Below are 26,204 nucleotides of genomic sequence, written 5' to 3'. Positions count from 1 at the left end.
AACTCTACCGTGTAGTTCATCATGCGCTGCAAGATGGAGAACACAACACAAAGGCCAGGCTCCGTGAGCACGATGTCGGCACGGACCTGGCAGCGTCCATCGCGTCTGAGGATTGTGCATGTGAGAAGATGTGAATACATACACAGATTCATATACTGGGCAGGAATGTAACAACAATTGTCTGCTTGCATAGGAAATAATGGTCATAATGGTGCCAATGGCAAGAAATTGCCTGCCGAACTGGACAGTGCAGGCCAAGGCATACATTTCAGTCACTTAACATAGATGAGTAACGAAATAAAAAACCAGAGAGCCGTGGAAGCACTGACCTCAGGCGGTGCTGCCCTTGTGCTCCTGGCTCCGGTACTGCACGACCATGTACGGTACGGGTCTATCTTCCCTGCAAATACAAGTAAATCAGATCAATGTCCATCAGCAGACGAACCCAAGGCAAGCAAAGAGCATGCTTGGTGGTGGTGATAAATGTTCTTCTCCAGATTCGATGGAAGGCGTGCATAGTCACCAAGGAAATCGCTGCCGGAGTACACAGTGAATATTCAAGTAGCAAGGTATTCGTGAATACACAAAAAAAAAACTTGCATCCATCATGCACCGTGAATGCTAAAAGCTGTTGTGATGCTAACCAAGATATCTAAGAATAAAGCATCATAGTTTTACCGAGAGGAGAGCATTTACCATGGGCAAGCATGAGCACATATAACACACTGGTTCAACTGCCAGTAGCCCAGTACTTTATTATCTACAAAGAAAGCAGTAATCAGTTGTACTACTAAATCTGGAATAAGAACATGATAAACCATTGTTGTTGGTCTGAAACGACATATCAAACTGGAGATTGTAAATATACCAAGATTGAATAAAAGTCTGAACTCTGAAGGTAAGATATAAGTAGTTATTCGATACATCATGTGAAGATCATTTAGAGATTGTAGGCCATGAAAATCATCTTGTTATGATTGACTGCAACTATTTTTTTGAAGAATGAAATCACATGGCTTACATAGATCACTCCTCCCCTCCAGCCTTCTGAAACTTTCATCGAACATCTAGAGGGCCAAATATGGAGAGGATGGGAGCTGTTTGTGCCTCACCTGTTAGCACCGAGGAAGAAGTCGACCAGAGCAGCAACGTGAGCTTGGTGACAGAGAAAGGGACGCGTGAGGAGGGGGAGGGGGCCTAGCGGCGTCTCACCTTAGAGCATGCTTGGATACGTTTTAGTCCCATGACTAAAAATAGTGGGACTAAAACTTGCTAGCCTCACCCATGTTTGGATCCAAAAACTAAAGAGACTAAAGTTTAGTTAATGAGCATTTATTATGCTCCCTCTCCCCTAATCCTACTTGTCCCTGCAACCAACTCCTCCCCCACGGTAGTTTGGCTCCCGCCAACTCCTCTCCCGCCCCTACTGCTACAGGTACAAATTGTACAACTACAGTCAAGCAGAAGTATTGCATATATATCAGAGGTGACATATATATCAACAGACCAACATAAGAAATCCAAGGAAACAGAGGTGACAAGTAGACCTAACAAGGCTGGTGAATCCACAGTAGGCATATATATCAACAGACCAACATAAGAAAACAACAATGTTGACACTACAGACTCGAGAACAGTACCCAGAAAAAATTGTGCCTAATGGACTGACCATCCCGCCCCTGTTGCTCTCAAGAAAAAATTGTCTATACACAAGAAAATAAAAATTGTCCATACAAGTAAAGTAAAATTGTCCATACATAAGGAAATTAGTATTGTCCATACACAAGAAAATAAATAACATGACACTGATCTCAATGGCCCTAGAACAAACCATCAGCAATTCTATCTCTCAATTGATTCATGTCTACCGAATCTTGCTCCATTTCTAGATCCCTCCTGTTACGACGCCTTCTTCTTGTTTCCTCAAGGAGAGGTTGATAATTCTCATCTCTATCACACCTGTCGAATTCTTTATCCGCCAACTGACTTTCGTGGATAAAATTGTGCAAGGCCATACATGCAACAATAATTTTTGTTTGCTTGTGTAGAGGATAACTTTGTATTTTAAAAAGGATCCTCCACTTATTTTTCAAGACTCCAAAAGAACGCTCAATGACATTGCGTAGTCTAGAATGAGTGTAGTTGAAGTGCTCTTTTTTACCTCTCGGCATGGTGCCTTGCTGGAACTCTTGGAAATGGTACTTCTGTCCCCTATATGGTGCAAGATAATTCGCCTTGTTGGGGTAGCCCGAGTCAACAAGATAAAATTTTCCTATTGATGGCAATGCATTTCAGTCAAAGTCAATGTCAATGTATAACAATTCAATCATGTACTGAATGTGAAGTATGGTACCTGGAGGTGGATGAGGAAACTTGTGACTAAACCGGCTAAGGGCATTCTTGAAGGGCCTCATATCATGCACCGATCCAGGCCACCCGGCAAGAACGAAAGTGAATCTCATGTCGAAATCACATACAGCCATAACATTTTGACTACAGTAGCCATGCCTGTTTAAGTACTGCGGAATCTTGGTAGGTGGCACCACAACTTGCACATGAGTCCCATCTATTGCCCCAATGCTGTCATTGAACCATGGATGCCACTAAGCATTTCTTAACCTTTCATGCACAACTCTGAATTCAGGATCTCGTGGCTTAATTATGTCAGCCGCAAGCTTAACCACACAATGCAATACTGTGTCAAACTTCCTAACAACTGTCTCCATGGACCTTACAAAACGATTCTCACTCTGCCTAATGGACTGACCATCTCCCACCATCCATAAAAACATAGCTAGAGCCTCAATTGATGACATCTTCTTAGTAGACTTCATCCCATAAGAATCCACTAGCAAATTATGTAGTTTATGAAACACAGGTGGATACATCCTAAACATTTTATAGCAGTCTGTTCTGTGTCCCAGAGTTCTTAGTACCCATTCATAGCCGGACTCTTTAGCTTTTAAAATCCTCCTTTCCCCCTTATCCATGAAACGCTCAATGTAATATGAACCAAACATTTGGACGATCATACCTATATTGTTGAACCTTTTCCGCCTCAACTGGAGTAGTGCTAGCACTCTATTTCTCCTTGCATCTTCCTCTTCCTCATCACTAGAGTCCTCATCTTCCTCTTCCTCTTCACTAGACTCATCAATACTATCACCATCACTAGAGTCATCCTGCAACATATGAATTATGTTCAACACATAGTAATTAGGTGCACATAGCGATTCAAAACATAAAGGGTCCACATAGCAATTCAAAACATAAAGGGTTCACATAGCAATTCAAAACATAAAGGGTCCACATTAGCCTAACTCATCATAGGAAACATGACACAATAGGAGACACTTGATACATGACAACCTAGCTACGACTCATCTTCGTCATACATCTTCTTTGCTTTGCACCATCTCTTCAACCATATGAGCCTAGCTTGAGGGGTCTTCATGTTCTGGAAGACAAATCTGTTGTGTTTGTCCTTGAATAAGTCACATGCTACAAAGTACTCAATTGACTCCTCTTCTGCCCCACACTCAATGGCAAGTTGCTGACATGTAGCTACTGCTACCTTACGCTCCTCACTTCTCTTTGCCTTTTCTTTGCCTTGGTCTACAATTGCTTGCAATATAGTGTTTGATGTCTCAGCTTCCTTGTCCATTCTGGTGGTGATCTCCTTCAAGGTCCTCAAAAATGGACCCTTAGTTTTGCCATTCTCCATGTTCATTTTGATTTTCTTTAAAGGACTACTTGCTGTACTCCTAAAATCAATTGAGCTGGCACCCCTCTTGCGGGTACTGGTACTCATTGGGCTGCCATCGTCGTTTGCCTCTGTATCTTCATCGTCGTTTGCCTCTGTATCATCTGCTGGCCCAGGTATGTAAGCAGAAGTACCGTCCACGGCTACCTCATGAAACATCTCATGCAACAGTCCAATGTACTCAGGGTTACCCTTTCTAAATTTCTTGAGATTTGGTCTACTCTACAAAATAGTATTTGTACAACATTAGCATATGTCTCTATTGCTCATGTACTTGTCATTGAAAAAGCTTTAATTGTCGTACCTTGATCTCCCTCTCCCACCAAGCTATAGTTGCCGTAACTTCTCCATGTTTGCCGTGGCCGCATCCGGTTTGTTGCTGCAACCATACCCAATCATTGTACACACCCTTCAGGTTCTGGATTTTGTTCTTCACTTCCCTCCCTGGATGCCACAATTTTGTCTTTTGATAATATTTCTCCTTCATATTTTTGTAGCCCTGACTGGTCCAAACTTTAGCAGTAAAATTGCCATCCTCTATCTCCTCACAAGCTAACTCACACAAAATGTACGTATTTTCGTTTGTCCAATTAGCCTTGCTTTTTGGCCTCTAAAATAAATATGTATAAGTAAACAGCCTAAATCTCCCTGTTTCAAAGAAATGGTGTGAGCAGAATTTCAAAGAAAATTGTATACCTTCCTATGTTGGTTCAGCGTGTTCTCATCTTCATCTTCGTCTTCTTCGATGCCGTCATCATCATCCATCGGAATCGCCGCTACCTGCGGCTGCCTACTGCAGCCCGCGCCATTTGAACCCCACGACGTGCAGCAACTCGCATGGCAGCAACATCCCCTCCCCCCGGCACCACGACAGCCTTGCCGCGAGCACCTGGTGCCCTCGCTACGGACAGACCTTGGCGAGGTGGACGACCTCGCAGCGGCAAGCCATCTGATCTAGCCCTCTGTGGGGGGAAATCTTGACCGGAGCCGCTGTCCCGTTGGAGGATATGCGTGTACATGGTCATGTCGGGGTACGAGGCGGCGCCGCAGTCGGCGTTGAGGTCAAGGTCCCCAGGTCCATGCGCGGTGCGGCGACGTTCCCGGCCCTCGGAACGCGGCCGCCGGAACTATCACGCCGGAGACGGGGTGGCGTCAAGCCCCACCCTTCGCCGTCCATGGCCTCCGCCGCAGCACCAGATGATTCCGTTTGAGACAAGAAATCGAACGGGGCGCCGTCCATGAGGGATGGATCTGAGACAAGACACTCATCCGATTAATGGAAAAACAAGCACAAAACTAAAGAAATCGAACGGGCGCCGTCCATGGCGGATGGATCTTGGCCTTCAGTCTCACCTTTCGTCCTCGCACGAACAGAGGGAGGGGGAGAGGAGCGCTCGAGTAGTCGGAGGCGGGAGGCGCTGCAGTAGGCGGAGGTGCGGCGGTAGGCCGAGCCGGCGGGGATCAGCGGAGGTGGAGGCGGCCGCGGCACGTTTTGCGGGGGCCCGGCGCCTCCTATGGAGGCCCGCTGCTCTCGTCCTCGCACGAACAGAGGGAGGGGGAGAGGAGCGCTCGAGGGGGAGACGAGGGAACAGGAGGGGAACCGGCTGTGTTAAAGAGAGGAATTAAATGAGGGGAGAGAGAGCTAATCCATATTTTAGTAGGGTTCCCTTGACTAAAACTTTTTAGCCTCAAGACTAGTTCTAGTCTTTTTTTAGTCACAGGTGCATGGAACTTTAGCCTCTAAAAGAGACTATTTTTAGTCAGACTAAAAATAGTCCCTTGAATCCAAGCACCCTCTTAATCCAGTGGTGAGTTGATCTCTTGTGGCAGAGTGGGCGGGAGTGTGCTGCCACCAGCCCACCATGGACCGGACACGGAGAAGCAGCTCCAACGGCACCCCAGGGACGCGGCTGACCTCCTCCTCCTTCCCGTATTCTTCTCCCGCCGCTGCACCTCCCTCTCCTCTGTCCTTTCCTTGTCCCTCCCCTCCTTACTTCGCTCTCCCTCATCTTCTCTCTCTCCTGCAGGGACGCCACTGCTGTCGTGACCCTCTCCCGTCCGCCGTTGCTCGACGTGTGCGCAGCCCCCGAAACCGCGACCTTGGTCTCCGTCTCTGCAGTCTCCCGTCCGTGTGTGACCACCCCAGATCGAGGGCTCCTCCTGAGCACGTCGATGCCGGATTGGAGAGGAGGTGGCGGATTGGGGAGGAGGGAGAGGAGGCGGGGATTGGGGAGGAGGGAGAGGAGGCGGGGACGAACGGCGGCGCGAGGAGCTGCGCCAGCCGCCGCGCACGACGAAGAGGAGGGGATCGGGAGGAGAGGAGGCGGCGCAGAGGAACGGTGGGAGAGAGAGAGGAAGTGGAGGCAGATATTTTTAGGCCTCGCCTCATCTCTGCCCGGTACGCGCACACCTTTGTAACCCTAAAGAGCAGCTGATTCGCTGGACCCATAGCTATAATGGTCCACCCGGCAGCCACCTTCGAAGAAGACGTGAATGTATAAAAGAATAAACGGTTGACGATGCGCCAGCATCCAAAACGAAGCTACAGGAAAACAATCGACCGGCCCAACGAGCTTAGCGCACGCGGGTGCCCCAGGATGGCGGGTAGCACAGCCAGGTTTATCTTTACCTACTACTACTACTACTATATATATATATATATACACACTAATAAACCAGCTATTGTTTCTGGTCGTCCGTCATCAGACTTTTTGCAAAAACATCCCCCTGTTTCTGTGAAATTAACCCGCAGTCCTTTGTTAAGTGAGAAAAATGTTTCGTTCAGAAATTTTACAAATAAAACCCTGTAGTTTCACGGATTCAATCCGCCGTCCTTTTTGAAGTGAAAAAAAAAAACAGAAACACTCCTCTTTCTCCCCCGATCCCAGCAGCAAAGAAGCGCCCCACCCCGCGCGAGCCTCGATCCGGTGCCGCGCCGATCTGGCGGCGGGTGCGGCGTCTTGCTCCCGTGGCGACGATGTCCTGCTGATCCAAAGAAAGAGGGAGCCAGGGCGTGAGGGAGAGAGGAAAGAGAGGAAGGAGAAAGGGCACAAGGTGAGGGAGGCTCTCACCGGCGGTGGCGGCTCCGGTGACCGGCCGGCGGTTGCGGGCTTGGATCTGGGTGATCCTTCTCCCCCGCCCTCCCCCAACGGCACGAGGTGCAGCGACCTCTCCCCCCCCCCCCCCCCCCCCCCCCCCCCCCCTCCTCATCCCTTCCCCACTCTCGGTTGATCCCCAAGGCTGCCCCCCCCCGCCCCTCTCCCATTAGATCTGGTCCGGACGATCACTCGACCGAGCTCGATACCACACTGCCTGTCTTGGATGACCGGAACATATTGTTGGCCATCTCACACTTTGGTTGCAGCAATTGGATGTGCCCTGTGAAACCTGCAACATTTGAGCATTGCAAGCGGCGGTATGGCAGTCTGAATCCTGAAGTTCTTGGGAGTGCAGGTGAGAACAATCCTAATTTGTTAGCTCCAGACAACCGACGAAAGAATATTGGTTTCCATTCCCGTGTTGCCAGTTTTCTACCCCGTGAAAAAATTGCAACCTTCGAATAACCTTGTTAGTTCTAATAGGTTGAGCGTTTGTTGGATATAGGGGAGCGAGACCCATAGCTCCTTAAAAAAAGGTGTATTTCCTCTCAATCACTTGCACAAGCAAACAAGTACTTCCTGGTCAGTTGTATTCGTTTTGTTATATTTATGAGAACTGCCTTTTCAAACAGGAGAAGAACGGCTATCTTGCTTTTCTGAAATCAACATGAGCTCAGTCTGGAAAAATGTTGGATATTCTTGAAGAAATACTTGCGATGAAGGATAGCCATTGTTTGCATGCTTCCTCCCTGTGTAAGAATTCCATAACCATTGTATTGTAAGTATTGTAGTTAGCTTATTTTTTGGCACATCCATAAACAAACCAATTTCTGTATGATGATTTAGGGTGCATTTGGTTCCTAAGCCATCCTCTCAAGCTCCCATTTCGACAGTTGTGATCCCTGGGTCTGCGAAGCCAGGTTTGCAGAAGAAATTGGGGGGCTCAAGTCTGCAATCAAGGGAGTCTGCATGGTGGTCTCTGTTATTTGAAGGCAAGGTTCTCGGGAATGAGCCACTGGCTAAATCGTTTGGTGATCTCAAGGATGTGCTCTCTGATGTGGGAAACGTGCTCGACGACAAGCTCTGACTACTACAGGATCCAACAAGGTAGAATTAATTTAGTTGCGGTTTTATATTGCAAAACACGCTGAAATTAGAATTTATCCGAGTTTCTTTGTTTAGGTGGTGTTGTAGAAATAGCAATGTCGATGCTACTGTCAAATGTTTTGTTCAGTTCGTACGTGCTACTAAAGATGCACTCGATCTGCCTTTGCTCGGTTCCTGAAAATTGTTATGTTGATTTTGTTTTGAATTTGCAAGCATGTAGATTAAATCCAAATGTCCAATGATAAGAAAATATTAACCTTTTATCAATAGAAGTGTACACCGAAATATCACCGATTTGCCAAGACTACAGATTTTTGTTATTATTTTGGTTAATCGCATTAGATAATTACGGCTCTTTGGATTAGTCTTCAATCCTAATGCTTTGAAAATGCAAGCAGTAGTTCTATATACCTTCTAATCACTGGGGTGCTTGTGTTTTCCTTCGCAGTATTGTGATTATCTTCAATCTTTATCTTCAGGCTTCTATTCTGAACCAATAAACTTGAACAGCTACAAGAAGCATCTTTCCATGGAGCTTAAATGCCTTTTCCAATACATAGTTAATCAACTGACGAAAGGATTGGGTACTGAGCTTCTTGTACTTGAGGTTTGTTGGCTATGTCGAAACTTTCTTGCTGTCTGAAGTTTAAATTGATGTACCATGTAGAAACTCTTCAGAAAATGGCAAATGTACAGTACACTGAGAACATGACTGATGAACAGGATGCTATGCCAGGAAGTGAAACGTTGTGGCTTCAAGGAGTGAAGAAATTGGATTGGGATCAATGGAGTAAATCAAACGAGGATGCAACTCATGTTCGTGTTGGTAGTCATTCAGACATTTATTAACTATGTAGCAAATAGTTCACATGGTAGAGCTAGCCGTGGTGCAGAGGCTAGATAGTTTTAGTATTCAGACTTTCAGTTGCTGCTAGCTCTACTCTGCTTTGTCCTTTCATAATGGCAATGTAGCAGCTGTGTGATACGTTTGCAACACGGAGTCTTCACTGCATATTACCTACCGGAACCGATATGTGTTTGTCGACATAAAATTTTAACCTAAATTTGCTATTCAGGTGGCAAATCCAATAATTGATGTACTGTATTTGCATTTTGCAAGATAATTTGGCTGCCAAAGTGCTACATCGTATCTCACTGGACCTATTGAGTAAGTGGTAATTTTTCATTTATATACCATTCAGATTTCTATATGCACTGTTCATAGATTCCTTGCATTGTTCAGTTACCAATTTTCGTAAGGGTCATACTTACTGGACCATGTCACACCCTTCCAATGCAGGTTGCTTCCATGACCATACTTCAAATAGGGGTATATTAGTTTGCCTCTCATCATCAACTTTGGACCCTCTTTATGTGGGCATTTTTTTTCAAAGCATACTTGTATAAAATAAACTGTATTTGGTTTTCAGTTTATATCTGTCCATGGTTTTGCTCACATTACAAATTTTGACAGCTAGGCAGTTCCCGAGTTCGGTCCAACTGAAACACTGCATTTATCTTTCTCCATGAGTATGGTGGAATCCAACATCCATTCAACCTCTAAATTGGGGCTCCATGGCTACCAACCGATGGAGCAAGACTGGAGACCACCCTCTCCTCCTCCAATTTGGAGCTCCATGGCTGCCATTCAACAGGCGCACTGCCATCGTTGCCTCCTCACCGCCTCACCTAGGAGAGCACAGGCGCCAACATCGCCCACGACCCGATCAACAAACTGTAGTTCAATTAGGTCTGTTGCTCCTCTTACATGCAGAGCCTGGGAAGATCATGGTCTTCTCTCATTCTCTTGTGAACAATATATACACTGTAGGTATGCGAGAAGAAATATTGTATTGCTTGGAAAAAGATATGCGAAATTAGGAGGCATCAATTTGACCATGTTTACAAGCTATTAGATGTGCATTTTTAAGATGCGGTTGTCATACTTTGTACTGGAATTTGACTTATAATTCTAAAAATTTGCTGAGCAATGTATCAACAGAATGCAGCTGCAACTTGAATTTTTTATGTCAACTGGACTTTAGATGAAGAACACATCTGTTTCTAGAATGTTGACCTGTTTCTATATGCAAAATGATCTATTGTACTTTATAAAACTAAATATGTGCAATGGTTGCTGACAAGGAATTTTTGCTTAATGCCTTTCTATTTTCTCTCTCATTTGAACCATAATGAAGATGATACGGTCAAATTATTTGAGGTGACTCATCCTGGTTTATTTTCTCATTGTCATATAAAGTGCCAAATATCAATATTCTACATTAATTTGCTGCCAATATTTTACAAATTAGCTTCAGTTATTTATTGTTTTGCATCTTTTTTTTCTTGAGATGCTTCTATATATATTTGCTGCGCACGACCCTTTTGTTGGTTACTTAATAATAATTGACATGTTTTTTTCTATACCTCACTCTTTCTTGGTGTTCCTGTTTTCTGTAGAATCAGTGTGGTATATTTCATAGTTGATGCAGTTATGCCGTTGTAGGTGTGCTTTTCTGGTACAGGGAGGAGAGTTCTATTTTTTTAGAACATACAGTAAGGATAGTTCAGCAGAAACTTTCACAAAGTAATAGTTATGTATTGCCTATGCCCGTGATATTGTTCTAACTTTCAGGAAGTGGTATCGAGGAACGTGTTTCTTGATGAAGGATCAAGGCAGATAGTTGAAGTACAAGATGCAAAAGTATGGAAATTCGTGGGCAGTCTGCTGCTTCTTTTAGGGGAGGGGATGGTGGTTCCCTTTATTGGTATCAAATAATAGTTACACTGTTTATGAGATTACATTGAGAAAAGCTCAGGGTTCATCCAATTACAGTGGTTTTTACCCTAAAAACAAAAGCTAGCTAGCTCTTGTGTCATCTCTTTCACTTCTCTTGCATGGTGCTTGCATTTGATCTTCCAATTGGATTAACAATTTAAGCATTAGTTTGTGAAGCCGGCGGATTGATGAAGCGCACAGTGGTCGAGGGAGACATGATGCGAGAGAGAGAAACTTTAGCACTTGTTTCGACACACATTCATTCCTCGCCCTTTCTCTTCAGCGAAGCACGTACCTATACGTACTCTAATCTAAGCATCACAGAAGTGAATTATAACTTCGAAACTGTTTAAAAAAATCTATAGGAATAACCCGTTAGTATTTGATTGAATAACTTTGAACCAGTTACTATTTTTAAAATAGGATGCTGTGTTGAAATAGAAGGCGGCAGTCTCCATCCATGTTTTCACCGAGTACTGTTTTCTCCCGTTGCATCGCACGGGCATTTGTGCTAGTATGTTCAATGACTTTCCTCTTCTCTTTTAGCCTGTCAATTCTCTCTGCTGACTACAGCATGTTAGGGCATCTCTAGCCGCGCCCCCAACAGGCCCTCCCAGGCCACTTTTTCGGCGCCGGTGCCGAAAAAACAGCCCAGTCGCGCCCCCAGGACGCTGAAAATCGCCGGTTCGGACCTTTTTTCCGCCCGGCGGTCACACGCTGAACCCGGCGCGCTGGGGAGCAGTTGGGGGCTCCGGCGCTAGGGCAAAGCACGCCTGGCCCACACCGAAAGGGAAAAGTCAAGGTTTTCTTCCCCCGACTCGCCTCGCACCCCCCGCGCCCTCGACCACCACTAGCTATATCCCGGCGACGGCCGCCGCCCTACTCCGCTAGATAGCCATTCCCCGCCGGAAAATAGCAGCGCTTCGCCGCGGCAGCCCCTCCCACAGCAGCTGGGCGTTTCCGGCCGCCGTTTTCGGCCGCGGAGGCGCGGTTTAGCGGCGGGTACACGCCCACCGAGCGCAAGGTGTTCGGCGTTTTGCCTAACTCGGATGACGAGGAAGAGCTCGCCGCGCTGCTGGAGGAGGAAGCCGCGGCCGACGTCTAGGAAGAAGAGCATCTCATGGTGCTCGCCGCCCTCGCCCAGCTGCTAGCGAGCAATGAAAAGCCGCGGCGAGGTGGCTCGGTGCCGGGGCGGGTGAAAGCAAAGAACCGACATCGTCTCGAAGGCTACTGCATGCTCTACTCCGACTACTTCGCCGATTCTCCACTTCATAGCAAGAAAACATTTCGGCGCCGTTATCGGATGAGCCGAAAGCTCTTCCTCAGGATTGTGAATTCCATCCGGGAGTTCGACAACTACTTCAAGTGCAAGATGGATTGCACTGGCGCTCTTGGATTCACCTCCATCCAGAAGTGCACGACAGCGATGAGGATGCTTGCATATGGAGCTCCCAGTGATTCACTCGACGACTATGGGCGCATGGCCGAGTCCACCAGCATAGAGTATTTCTACAAGTTCTGTCGGGCAGTGGTGGCAGTGTTTGGGCCACAATACTTGAGAACATCCAATGCGGAAGACACTGCTCGGATCCTAGCCCAGAATGCAGCAAGAGGATTTCCTGGGATGCTTGGAAGCATCGACTGCATGCATTGGAAATGGAAGAATTGCCCATTTGGTTGGCAGGGGATGTACAAAGGCGCCAAAGGCGGTTGCAGTGTGGTGCTTGAGGCGGTAGCCACACAGGACCTCTGGATTTGGCACTCCTTCTTTGGTATGCCAGAAACTCACAATGACATCAATGTGCTGCAGTGCTCTCCTGTTTTTGCCAAGCTCGTTGACGGCCATTCTCCTCCGGTGAACTTTGAGATCAATGGGCACCAATACAACAAGGGGTACTACCTAGCAGATGGCATCTATCCGAGATGGTCGACATTTGTGAAGACGATCTCAAACCCTGCGGCAGGAGGCAAGAACGCCTGGTTTGCGAAAGTTCAGGAGGCTTGCAGGAAGGATGTCGAGCGGGCATTTGGTGTGCTCCAATCTCGATTCGCTGTTGTTCGGTACCCCGCTCAGACCTGGTCCAAAGATCAAATGTGGGAGATTATGACTTGCTGTGTCATCTTGCACAACATGATCATCGAGAGCGAGCAAGAAGACCCACTGTTTGACACTGAACCATACTACAGGCAGGGGCCTCTAGCCGAAGTTGATCACAATCTACCGGCAACTTGGACTACCTATCTCAGTATGCGACAGGAGATCCGAGACCCACAGGTGCATCATCAACTGCAGAAAGATCTGATTGAGCACCTATGGAGGCTCAAGGGGGACGCCGTGTGATGAAATACGAGTTTTTATTTGTTGAACTATATAATTTGTATTGAACTATTTGTTGTTGTACTATTTTGTTGAAGTATTTGATTTTTCTGTGATGAAATATGTGATAAGAAATAATTGTGTTGATAATTGAACGCCGAGACATGGCGAAACCACCCCGAATATGGGCCTATTCTCGCCCACATGGGCCCTTTATTCGCCGAAATTGGGCTGCAAATGGGCCAATTTCGGCGCCTGGGGGCGACGACTGGGCGCAAAACCGCCCCCAGCGCCGATTGTATCGCCAGCTCGCCCCCAGAGGGCGATTTTTATGCGTCCTGGGGGGGCCAACGGCTGAAGATGCCCTTAAATCTCTGAAATGCAAGGCAATTTTCTCTGCTATAGTATGACAAATTTTCTTCTATAGCATAACAATTATTTTTTCTTTAGCACGAAAATACAAAGGTGAACATGGGTGCGCGCGCACCCACGTGAATAGTAAATTCATAAAAAAATACAAGAAAAAAATTAAAAAATTCTGAATTTTTTGCAGCATGAAACTTGGTCGATCATTCTACTCACGTGTGAAGTTTCATGATGTATTGACACCCATGGTATTCTTAGTGAAGAAAATAAAATACGACCATACTATTCATTAAACAGTGTTTTAATATAGTTTTGATTAGCTTCGATTTTGTTATTTTTTTCCCAGATTATCACGGATGTGATGTCTTCGTGAAATTTCATATGCGAGTATACTGGCTGACTATGTATATTACAAAAAATAAATTCAGATTTTTTCAATTTTTCAAGTATTTTTTAAAAATTTACTATTCATAAAGGGTGCATGTGCACCCATGTTTACCAAATCCGCGTCTTGGCAAATCTATTTGTTATAGGATAACAAATCTCTCTATTTTAGGATGGCAATTCCTGAAACGTTTCCCGGAGAGGTTTTTTGAGCGAACGCCGTTCACTCGCGTGAGCCTCCATGAGGGAACGTTCATTCGTGCAACGTCCTCCTGTAGTGAACGTCAGCTCTCTATTAGGGTCCACAACTTTTTGCATGCTCCACTTGAAAACATGACATGACTAGAGAACGCTCTTTCTTGTTGCTGGGCTAGTAGAAAACATCATGGTGGGCATCTCGTTCTATTTCACATAATCCAAAACAAATGTGAAGAGACGCACTGTAAAACACGTAAACAGTATTGTAAAACACGTAAACAGTTACATAGCGGCAAGACACCATTACACTAAAAAGTCAAGTTCTAAAAGAAAATGTAAGCTGACGCTACGATTGTTTCTTCTGCACTTCAATCGAAGTTTTCGATCTTGATTGGAGTTATATCATCCGCCACCTCAAATTTCCCGACTAATCGAGCGAAAAACACCATCTGCTGCTCCAAGGTAAACTTGATGTTTTCGGCCTGTTCAGAGTGAAAAATGTGAAGATGAAATCCATGACAACCTTGAAAGTTAACAGGGTAGAAGATGTAGTAAGGCAACTATTAGTACAGTATTCAACCTTGCGGAACCCGTGCTGCTCCCCCTCGTACTCAACCAAAGCAACAGGCAGACCTCTTTCTTTCAAAGCCTGGTATATTTTACGTGCCTGGTTTGGTGGTACGACCTGCGAAACATTAAGGCAAGTGAAATATTTTGCTACGGTCTATTTCGGCCTTAGCTAAATGCAGGTTGTAGTTTTGCACAAAACCAGAGCAAACTTTTGCATGTGAGATTGCACCTGACATTTTGCACAAAGAAATGTTGCAGGCAATGATTCATCAATCTTAAGTATGTTCAACAAAGTACATACAAACCCTATGCAAATATGCACTAGTAGAAAACAGGGCTATGGTCCAGGCCGGCTCAGCCCATTAGTCCCGGTTCAGTCTAGAACCGGGACTAATGTGAGCATTGGTCCCGGTTCGTGCGGCTAAGGCATTAGTCCCGGTTCACTCGGGCCCTTTAGTCCCGGTTTAAGACATGAACCGGGACTAAAGGGTGCGATGACCTTTAGTCCCGGTTCGTGCCTCAAACCGGGACTAAAGATTAGACCTTTAGTCCCGGTTTGAGACACGAACCAGGACTAATGGGGTTGAGACCTTTAGTCCCGGTTCGTGCCACGAACCGGTACTAAAGATCCCATTTTCAAACTCTACGCCCCCCCCTTGGATCGCCTTTTCAGTTTTAAAAAAAATAAAAGAAAATAATGGAAATATCAAAAAAATAAAAGAAAATAAGTTTCTCATGTGATATGTGGTCTAGTTGTTGGGAAAATTTGCAAATGTGAATTTTGACTTTATTTGCAAAATCTCTCTAAAATTTGTAAAAATGGGCATAACTTTTGCATACTAACTCGGATGAAAAAGTTTTTTATATGAAAAATCATCTACTCGAAAAGTTACATCCAAATTTAACAGGGGGACAGCATTAGTTTAAGATCTAGAGTGGAAAAAATTGAAAAATATTCAAACAGTGGGCAAACTGTGGTCAAACAATGGTCAAACTAATTATTCTAGAATATTAGTGTTACTAAATAATTATTTTAGTTATTTCAATTTTGGTCAAATCTGGTCAAACTGTGGTCAAACTGTGGTCAAACAATGGTCAAACTAATTATTCAAGAAATATTAGTGTTACTAAATAATTATGTTTTTTTAAAACAATAGTTTCAAACTCAAACAGTGAAATGTGTCACTTCATGCTCAAGCAAAATTCCTGAAGGTTAATAGGATTGGCATCTTACTATTGTCAGGAAAACAACAAGTGCAGACTTGGAGCGAGGGAGAATAGAACCCGGAAGTTAAGCGTGCTTAGGCTGGGGGAGTGGGAGGATGGGTGACCATTCGGGAAGTTAGATGATTTGGAATGATGAGGGGTGATTAGAGGATAAATTGAGAAGTGATGAGGGGTGGTGATTACAGACTAGAGGTTAAAATAATTCAGAAGTTTGGAAATAAAAATAATTCAAAAAAAAAATCAATTTTTTTTTTCAAAAAAAATCATAAAATTTCCTTTAGTCCCACCAACCGGGACTAAAGGTGGAGCTCCACGTGGCCGCGCCCTTTAGTCCCGGTTCTGGATTGAACCGGGACTAAAGGGTCAGGGCATTAGTACCGACACTTTAGTCCCGGTTCAGAAACCGGGACTAAAGGCCCTTACGAACCGGGACTATAGGCCCTTTTTCTACCAGTGATGGAAGCCTGGCCATTAGTTTTACAGGACGAACTATAATATGACAATCTGAAGAACAGAGTGGCTAATCCACTACAGAAGAAACATGATCTCAAGAGTCCAAAGATAACTTCAAATGTTAAAGAAACACACATGTGCATGGTTCTACTGACTTGTGTACTCATGAATTCATGATAACCAATGTGGTTGATGATCAACACCTACCTTATCATCCAATCCTTGAAACAGAATTACTGGGCATGTAAATTTATTGACAAAGTTGATTGGTGACCTCTCATAGTAAGCTCTTTCATTTCCTGAAAGGATGTAGTGGAAGAGGCAACTATTAAATTAATCATACTAATTGATGCGTTGAACTCCCCTTTCCAAAACAAAAATGATGAGATACTTTCTTACCGACAAGATTGTCGATATAATGGGAGTCATATTTCTGCGAGTCTGCTCTCATCAAAGACAAATCACCAATCTGATCATCAATTCAGCAAAAGAGTTAGTTTTTATGTTTATACAAACAAACAGCAAAAAAATAGAATGACTAAATTATAGCAACCAAAATGGCACTAAACTGCATTTTCAAGTTTCAACCAGTCCACTAATAAAAACGATCGTATGGATATGGTTATTGGTTAATATGGTATCGAACCAAGACCAGGCCGGTTATGCAAAGCTGGACGTTCGGTTACCAGCCGGTTGATGTGGTTATTGCTTATCATTATTGTTGGCAAATTACTAACCGCTAAAGGTTTGGTTTATTTTGTACAAAACCGAACTAATTTGGTTATTACCAAACAACGAACACTTGCAAGGCCCAGCCCATCTCAGCGCTCATCCTGGACAATTGGGCTCTTCGCCTTTGGTCCGACTCACAATTAAGCATGAAACAATGGTCGGCCGCACAACATTAGTTCGTTATGACATTAAACTAGCATGTGTACACTATCTACTTGGTGCTTGCTAATGCTAAAATGCTTCCTGCTATAAGAAAATGCTATATGATATGACTAATGCAGCATAGATCCGCCTTGTTGTGATTGGCTGCTTGTTGCTTGTTGCTTGCTCCTTGCTTAGGTGCTGTTGGTGTTGATACTAGCATGCTTCTGATGTTAATTACTCAATTTGTCATGTGTAAATTTGTACTTTGTGATGTGAACCTGTAAAGTCATCGAGATACTTTAACTTATTGTCAATTTGTCATGTGTTAATTTACCGCAACCGTACCAGAGTTGTTTGGTATTAACTGCAACCAAAACACATAAAGAATTCATGAAACATTTAACAAACTATTAAACCATATTAACCAAACGCACCCAGGGTCATTATGGATGGCATGATGACTAAGATTTGTCCATAAGCCCTAGTCCCTAGAGCACTCCTTGAGCTTATTCCCAAAGCCAGCAAATACGTTGTGAGGATATATTATTAGCTGTATATATCAACTAAAAAGGCACATCACACTTGGCCCTGTTCGGAACTCGGAAATTTCACAAGAAAGAGTTCAACTCCCACAAGAATCAGGAAATTTTCCTGAGTTCCAAATAGAGGCTATAAGGATGCGCACAGGGACACATGATGTTCTTGAATATTCCTGCCTTGAGCCAGGCAAAGAGATGCAGCCATTAAGGAAACCTACAGTTGGAGAAGGACTAAGGTCTAAGAGAGATCTCTTTGCGTTCTCCCTCCGAATGAGCAAGGTGCTTGCGACGCCGCTCCAATCCTGGCTTGGCTTATGACCAAGAGCCTAAGCTAGGGCGGGTATTATGGAAGATTTTAGAATTTCTTTGCTTCCAAATGCACCAGACGGCATTAATGGAAGCTTCCATGAGGAAAGGCCTTGCGAAATCTCTTCTGGCCCAAGAAACCATTGAGTTGGTACTCTCATTATAGCAGCTGAAATGGAAGCCAGCAGAGGAAAACTTCGGATTTAGCTTCTGCTGCTCTTTACCTACCTGAGGAGAGTAAATTTCTTTGAGAACAGTAATAGGTTTCTCTTCTTAGTGTAGGGTTTAGCATCTACTGTGGTCTGTTCTGTTGTATGTAGAACACTTTGTTTCTGTTTTATAATGAAATGGAGAAGGGATTTTTTTCGCGTATCCGAAAAAGGGGATGAATGAACAAATATAGCCTCCATGACTACCATTTTGAGAATGCAGGCACGTACTGTTTCTAAGAAAACAAATACAGAAACTGCAGAAACCACTGAGTATCTGGTGAAAGTTTGTTTATAGCAAGCCAATAAATAATATATTCTGAAAAGATAGCACTTACACCATACAAAGATGCTCCAGCCTTGAATGTATCTCTGAATGCGAGTGAAGCTAAAGTAGTGTATCCGCCCGCTGATCTCCCCGTTATACATAGGCGTTGTTCATCTACGCTCCCGCTCTCGACCTTAATTAAGTAAGATGCACTGTGAGCATTGTTAAAAATTCTTATACTATTAGAATCGTTGATCATAGGACGTACCAGGAATCTTGCACAGCTGCAACAATCATCAACATCGACAATACCCCATTTCCCCAATAATCTCTCTCGGTATTCTCTCCCATATCCTTCAGTTTATATTTCAATATAGTTTAGCATACAGTAATAACAATTAATAATTTAAATGAACCTGAAGCCTTAATTACAATCAATATAGAATGAAGAATCCGTCTAATCTGAATACTAGAGGCAATGACAAACCAGTGCTTCCTCCGTAGTTAACATCAAGAAATGCCCATCCTCGACTAGTCCAATACTGGACACTAAGGTCTAGAATTTCACGTGTTTCAGCCGTAGGTCCTCCTGAAAATTGTGGGAAGCATCAAAGCTGCATGGTTTTGTTGTAATTATGGAATACGGAGGATCCTGTAACTCACTTAACAATCCAACTTTCAATGAAATAAACGGACACGTGCGTGCCCTCGCACACCCACCCACCCACACACACACACACACCGCACGCGCATGCCACACTGAAATTGTCTACGAATAATTATTTTGAGACATCAAAAGGGTTCATTAATTTCCTTACCATGCGTTTTGACCAGCAATGGAGGCTTTTCATCTGGTAAACCTTGAAACATGGGATTCAAAGGTGGGTAGAAATAGGCATACGCCTTCTGCCCAGGGCTGGATGTAGGGAACTCAATAAATTCTGGGGTGCTGAAGAAAGGTCTATACTGCAAAGCATCTGGTGAGGAAGACCAGACTATTGAGAAACTAATTGCTTTTGTTTTGTTCTTATCCAAAGTCCCCTGGAAAGAAACACATACATGTTGCATGAGTTGATGCTCTAATACATCGTCGGTACATAACCAATAATGTGGATGTCACATCCTAGACACCTTTGCAATTGACATTGGGACACTTGCAGATGCACCTTCGATATAGAAGTAATCATTTCCAGCAACCTGCCAAAACACGGAAGAGGTCATCTCAACCACCAGCATGAAATTGATGTAACATGACATGGTACATACATGAAACAAAAACTTCAGATGGAGGACCTGTAGATTCTGGTACTTACCACATTGGACAAATCGGAGAAAGGGGTGTCGAGCAATGAAACTGAGCCTGAATCACAATCTAGAACACCAAGATATGACCTTCCGAGCTGCCTGTGTTACATCGGTATTGGGATTGTATTTAAAGATGTTTCATCAACAAAATATGACAATGAAACATACAACTTTACAGAATCATCAGAACCTGTAAGTTAAAATGATGTGATTGCTTTTTCCAAGAAAAGCGTAAGAGCTGTTGCCAAAAAGCCACAATGGTCTGGTGAACTCAGCATCTAATGTGTACGCCGGAACAACCTCATTGCTGTGTTCAACCTGATACATAGTGCAGAGATATTTTACGCAAGCAAAGATCAGATGGTGACAAAGAATGTAGTATTTAATCACCATGCCATTTTTCATGACATTTAAAGTTATTACTCCAATCTCCATGACCCAAAACATGAACAGTGTCATCAAAATGTATGTTCCATTCTTTGTCCACTCCCTCTGTCAGTTATGAAAAACAGAGCTCAAGTACTGAAAGAAAACCACATTACCCATTTATAAATGTTCCAGAATCCACTCTCTCTGTCAGTTATGAAAAACAGTTCTCCTGCAGTTTGCATGCATCAAGCCATGGTTAAATTCTGGTTGTCAGTAGCCACCTTATAGTCGTAGAAGCGAATATATTAATACTAAAGTTGTTTAGGTAATCAAACAGTTCAATCACTAGGCAGTGTGATATGTGAACAGAAGACCCAGAAAACAATAGCACATATGCACTTCCGTATTGAAGATAACCTTTATTGATCTATAGAGAAAAATTCCCCACAAACTATGATAGTCCATTTAGTTAAAGCAGCTCCAAGAAATATTGAATCAATAAATTGATAGACCAACAACAGAAACTAGTGACGTCAATCTCAACATAATATAAAACAATCCGATCGTCAAATAGAAGAATGTACTGAAACGATGAAAAAGCACAAGTAGAGTAGGTTGTTTGACTTTGTTCAAGAAAACTACTTTAGAAACCATGAAGATGTGCAAAAAAAGTGTTTAACTTACTTAAGAAACAAAACGAAAGAGCGAAATAATACGCTTACGAGGAACGTCTTTATCACCCAAGTAAGCATAGTAACATATCTTTAAGAAAATAACAAGGAATATAGGCAAATTTAGCTGGCAAATGACACCTTTTGGAGACCATTTAGGCTCAGCAAGGGATTCCACCAGCATTGGGTTGCCTCCAGCAACACAGACCCGTTTGGTCAACTCTCTGCACACAAACAAATCAGCAGCAGTTAGAAATTTTAAAAGCCCATGATAAATGGAGTGTAATACTAGAGCTTGCTGCAACATATTAAGCACACTAGTCTAGTCACTAATCTAGCCTGTTCCATGATGCAAGCTACTCCCTCTGCTCCTAAATATAAGTCTTTTAGAGATTACACTACAAATTATATACGGATGTATATAGACATACTTTAGAGTGTAGATTCACGCATTTTGCTCCGTATGTAGGCCATGGTGGAATCTCTAAAAAAACTTATATTTAGGAATAGAGGGAGTAATATATATATACAAACAGAACCCCATATACGCTTCTAGGAAAATGTGAATACTGTATAGTTCCTTAATTAGAACGAAAATATGCAAGTCCAAGTCAAAACTGACATTAAGAGAATGTCACTGGTTGGGGCCTGTGGTGGTCTAGGGTTTTATAGCCGTTCACCAGAATGGCAAGGCCGAAAGTCTCACCACCCCGGAACCATCTGGTGGAGCTACGGCACCTACGCGAAGACAAGGATGCCATTATATACGCCAGGCCGATCAACTTGTATGACAGGTAAACAAAACAGATTTGGATCCTAAGGATCTTATCTAAGGAAACAAACTGTATCTAATCTTACAAGGAAACACAGCATGTACTAATATCTAGTTCAAACGATAATTCCATTTACCCGCTTTCAGAGAAGTAGCCGACCCAGAGTTCTGATTTATCCCATGGCATGTTTGGATGACCCCACTCAATCCATGCCATCCGCTTTTTGTTTTGATCAATTCTTGGAGAAGCATAGAAGTCATTCCCACTGACCAGCACCTTCGGTTCTTCAATACAGAAAATATGTGAGGTACTGTCAGTCAAAACATCAACCCAGAGTAAACATAGGAAGAATCAAACAAAAATATAGATCTACTTGGTACAAGCTATATAATTTTCTAGTCTTACCATGGATATCCCCACCGCTTAAGTTTATACACGCAATTGTTGTAGCGGGATTCAAGTTACTCGTTCGCCGATCTATCAAGAAATTTGAGCATGTCAAGAGTACAATAGTTCATCCTGCAACTAGACTACATGTAAGTCTGTAAACAAATTATATGTGAAGTACCTTCCATCACAGTAACATAACGGCTGAAGTGTGGATCAAAGACACCACCAGCATAACTGACGTCAGGTGCACCATAATCGGGTGTAAGAGGCACGGGCAGACTTCTAACTGTAATAATCATGTGAAATGATCTCAAATGAAAAAACGTCATAGTTTAATTTAATTTGCCGAAGATGAAATATCAAATGGTTCTAAAGAGATGATATTACTTAGTGCCAATTCCTACAACCCTCCTAGCCATCTTGTGTACTCATCCTTGTACAGCCTTCTTAGTTTCTTACTTGTACAGTTTTTTATAATTAACAAAACATATGCTGCTGAGACCTCCCCTACAGTTTTCAGTCAAACAAGATTGGCTAGTTTTCTTGTCAAACACAGCATATCACTTCGTCGGCTGTCAATGATAAGTATTCAACCTAAATGCAAGTTCTTCTCCTGCAGTCATGATCCATGACTCATGAGGATTAGGACAGAGAGCCTTAGCTAGCCTACCTATTGATTCCGATATTGGGTGATCCCACAGATAAGTTTTTTAGGCATTCAATCCTGGGCTTCAGAACTACTCCGTATATTGTATCGGCTATGTTGGCATCACTCTTTCTCTGTTATATTTTCCTTCATACTCTATTGCATATTGTACTCGTATTACCCATTTGAATGAACACAATATGCAATCTATGCAGTAGCCCATGAAGGGATATGTAATGGAATGTAAGATTATTGTATCTGACACCATACAATTCCAACTTAACTACCTGTTTCTATTGACATGTCACATGTGGATTGGTGTTATGTTGAACTAGGTCCATTATAAGTGATTACCATCCCACTTACTTTCAGTCGGCTGCTTGTACAGACGTTGATCCTTGTAGTTTGAGAAAACAACAGTATTATCTTGGACTGCAAATGCACCACCTCCGTATTCTTGAACAAGGGTGCGTGCTGCGAATTCCTGAGGTATGACATCCACAGGCTTGTCACCCTCCTTTACAATAACCATACGCCTGGATACAAAATTAGTTAAATATGACACAAAATATTCAATTTTGAGTTTGGATGCAAACTAATTGAAGCCTACCGAGACTGAATATGGTACAACAAATATTCAGCGTTAACATAAAGTAATTGACACAAGCCGAGGAGTTCGATATATTTTTCGAAAAGGGGCGCTTTATTACTTAGGAGTTCGATATATGGCATCATTGATTGTGGGCAAGGAAGGATTTTATCATTCAGTTCATCTGAATTACCAATACCATTTTATCTTGTGTGTAGGATGCATGCACTCATGGCATGCAATTTTATTCAGACAAAAGGCACTTGGACCTGTTTTTCACTGAAAGCGAAGTTTTCAGAGTATATATGCTGGTATCCAGCAGCTTACAGAAAATAGTATACCACTACAACTTCAACCAGGCACACCAAAAGCCACACCCACATAACAGCAGAAACACGACCCTACGAACAAACACTACTGCAAGCCAGGAAAAACAACAAGAAAAAAGAGCAGTGACTTGGAGAAAGAGGCCTCATTTGCCACGACGAATACGCTGGGGCCATAGCTTGCACGCTTGAATGTTCTCAAGCATGTTGACTTAACATTCATCAAGCAAATAGATCTGTGATATGTCAAATTTCATCACTCACATGCTCCTGTGCATGAACTTTTATAGTTTGTTTATACAGAGAAAAACAGTTTCAGACTTCCAGCTATAAGTCGTGGAATGAGTGTCGTTTGGGATGTCGTCCCTCTTCTCAGAACTGCCTAAATATAAGTCTTTTTAGAGATTCCAATATGAACTTCCTAAAAAGAGTTATATTTAGGAGCGGAGGGAGTAGATCTATACTCTTATGGTAAACAAAATACTAATACGCGGAGACCATAACACCCCAACTCCAAATAACATTTTCGTTATATTCAGTGCTATATATATGCACTTGAAGTGATAGAACCAGTCAGTCCTCTGGTACAGTGGTGCGTGCCCAATGCAGTTAGAAACAACTCCAGATATGCCCCTACAATGTTTAGCAATTCGAAGCTACGAGGTACCGTACAAATCTGGGAGCGTCTCCTCATGCCTTGCGGTGAATCAATAAGCAGTAGTAAGCATTGACGCAGTGGTTTACTCACCCTTTCTCCTCGGGGCGTCCCTCGATCCATAGTAGGCGGCCGTCTCCGGCAAGGGCGATGCCACCGAGGCGCTTGTCGGCGCCGGAGACGACGTCTGCGGTGATGGGCGACCTCCAGGACCCGTACGGCGCCGCCGTGGGCTTCTCCCCTCCCGCGGCGTCAGCCGGCGCTGGAGAAGCTGGGGAGGAGGAGGACATGCCGGGCGGCGCGGCGGAGGCGGATGCGGGGGAGGAGGCGGAGCAGGCTGGGAGAAGTGTCGCCATGGCCGGGGGCGTGGACTGTGATTTTATAGGGGTTTAGGTGGGGTTTTGGGACTATGGTGCGAGTGCAGCATCATTCTGACTATCATCCCGAATATGAAATCAAATCAACAGAGTTTTTTTCCTTTAAAGAAAATAATTTTTTAACTGGAATTTTGCATTATATGTTCCTTAACAAAAATGTTCTTTTAACTCGTACATTCTCTGCATTATATTCCGAGATTGAGCTCCCGTAGGGAGAGTTTCTGCCGTGCGTGTTGTCTTTTCTCTGTGTGAGATTGAGCTCCCCTGTAACAACAGCCGGTGTACCCAGCCCCAACTTGGTTACTCTTCGCTTTGGTGAAAAGCAGAGCCCCGCGCCTGTTTGTCTAAAAAGATGAGCTAGGAAATTTGGCGATCACTAGCCTTGGTTATGATGGTGTCTCGGGCTGGGTACAACAACTTGGTTGTTTCTCTCTTGGGGAGGGAGATGGGTTACTCAGATGGGCACTAGCCATTGTTTAATGGACCCGGATATCCAGCGAACGTCAGATTTTTTAGGCATGACAAATCGTAAGTTTTTCATGGCAAGCTGTGTTTGTAAGGATGGCAAGTTCAGTTGACTAGCATAATAAATCCGCCTCAGTTTATATTTTGCTAAAAAGATGGCCGTGCTTGCAAACTAAAATTGTCATCCTCGCGTCAGTATAAATTCCATAAAAAATATTTTATTTGCCATGTGTAAAAATCTGATGCCAGCGATTCCTATCTGCTATCGTCCATGTGCAATAGGTTAAATCGGACGTGGCAGGTAACTTGGTTGTCTTTAATTACCTTCTACGTTAGTTTTGTGGACGTCCACGGGTCTTCTCTCTTGCAAGTCTGGCTACTCTAGCCTTAGTTAGTTGTTTAATGGTAACGCAAACGATGTCAGTCAGGGTATTCGCGCCGTCACATGCTTACTTATATACCAACCATAAATTAAAAGGAGCGGATAGATATCGAGACCTCGAGAGCAAGCGCCTTAACAATGGGCCTTTTTTCATCAAACGACGCTAATCACAGTAGGCAAAAAGAAACAAATGACACCATAAACGCAACAAACTGTTCAACCATATGCCTTTAAATTGAATAGATGCTCTAAGAATAAACTTACTTAGCTGATCCAGGCACACACAATTTCTTGATTGTGGTATAAAGCTAGACTTGGTAGGTTACTGAAATGAGACAAAGTTCCCACCAACCAGTTAGTTAATTTAGCCATTTTTGGGGAAAATAATAATTAGTTTAGCCATACCAAAATGTCACAGGAGCTTAACTTAAAGGCTGTTGAAACACCTGATGCCTCGCATCAATGAATCTACATCCATATGCATATCTTAATCAGGCGGGGGCCAAGTTGACTAGTCGTGTCGTTCTTATCAGTCTAGACCAATGTGACACCTGGAATCATAGAACGCCTGACATCTGAAATGTGGTCACAAACACCATAGATGCGATGATGAAATTTCACATTTTCGCTGACCAATTGGTGATTTGTTCTGCCTTAAAACTCCTAAGGAGTGACTGTAGCTTAAGCCCGCGTTATCTAGCAATTGTTTTAGAGCATAGGCACTCCTGTCCCGCTTAAATAGGAAACAATGTCTTTTAGTGTTCCCGCAGAAAAAAACAACCATGTCTTTTAGTGG

The 26,204-nt window shown here is 43.5% G+C and overlaps 2 protein-coding genes and 2 pseudogenes across 15 annotated transcripts; 1 reads left to right on the top strand and 3 right to left on the bottom strand.

Annotated features, from left to right (window-relative positions):
- Positions 1-330: 330 nt before the first annotated feature.
- On the bottom strand, positions 331-2,897 carry LOC147977661 (uncharacterized; annotated as a pseudogene).
- A 476-nt stretch (positions 2,898-3,373) lies between these two features.
- On the bottom strand, positions 3,374-5,003 carry LOC125547260 (uncharacterized; annotated as a pseudogene).
- A 1,596-nt stretch (positions 5,004-6,599) lies between these two features.
- LOC147977660 (uncharacterized) lies at positions 6,600-10,847 on the top strand. Of its 14 annotated transcripts, none has more exons than XR_015617904.1 (8): positions 6,600-6,921; positions 7,128-7,216; positions 7,345-7,614; positions 7,708-7,968; positions 8,448-8,575; positions 8,692-9,136; positions 9,269-9,298; positions 9,443-10,847. XR_015617904.1 is itself a non-coding variant. In XM_087545864.1 (8 exons), exons 3-6 carry the CDS (start codon positions 7,869-7,871, stop codon positions 9,134-9,136), a joined length of 369 nt encoding a protein of 122 aa, XP_087401990.1. In that variant the 5' UTR covers positions 7,019-7,216; positions 7,345-7,614; positions 7,708-7,868; the 3' UTR covers positions 9,269-9,298; positions 9,447-10,847. The 14 variants fall into 14 exon arrangements, 3 of the variants coding, with proteins under 3 accessions (XP_087401990.1, XP_087401989.1, XP_087401988.1); XR_015617903.1 differs by lacking the exon at positions 6,600-6,921 and having other exon boundaries at positions 7,019-7,216; positions 7,345-7,397; positions 7,494-7,614; XR_015617902.1 differs by lacking the exon at positions 6,600-6,921 and having other exon boundaries at positions 7,019-7,216; positions 8,692-8,784; positions 9,089-9,136; positions 9,269-9,342.
- A 3,341-nt stretch (positions 10,848-14,188) lies between these two features.
- On the bottom strand, positions 14,189-24,562 carry LOC125548217 (peptidase uncH). Its single transcript, XM_048711883.2, has 18 exons — positions 24,278-24,562; positions 22,981-23,150; positions 22,147-22,254; positions 21,984-22,055; positions 21,715-21,862; positions 20,947-21,029; positions 20,308-20,363; positions 19,956-20,083; positions 19,774-19,864; positions 19,592-19,657; positions 19,279-19,501; positions 18,948-19,049; positions 18,729-18,814; positions 18,531-18,653; positions 16,662-16,731; positions 16,470-16,561; positions 14,593-14,697; positions 14,189-14,494 (listed from the first exon to the last, which is right to left on the bottom strand). Exons 1-18 carry the CDS (start codon positions 24,538-24,540, stop codon positions 14,381-14,383), a joined length of 2,100 nt encoding a protein of 699 aa, XP_048567840.2. The 5' UTR covers positions 24,541-24,562; the 3' UTR covers positions 14,189-14,380.
- Between the last annotated feature and the right edge of the window lie 1,642 nt (positions 24,563-26,204).

This window comes from Triticum urartu, chromosome 3A (assembly GCF_056163025.1).
Source record: "Triticum urartu cultivar PI428250 chromosome 3A, HENAU_Tu73, whole genome shotgun sequence".
NCBI classification, from domain to species: Eukaryota; Viridiplantae; Streptophyta; class Magnoliopsida; order Poales; family Poaceae; genus Triticum; species Triticum urartu.
Note: the sequence above shows the minus strand (reverse complement) of the source record. Positions and strands in the feature narration are given on the sequence as shown.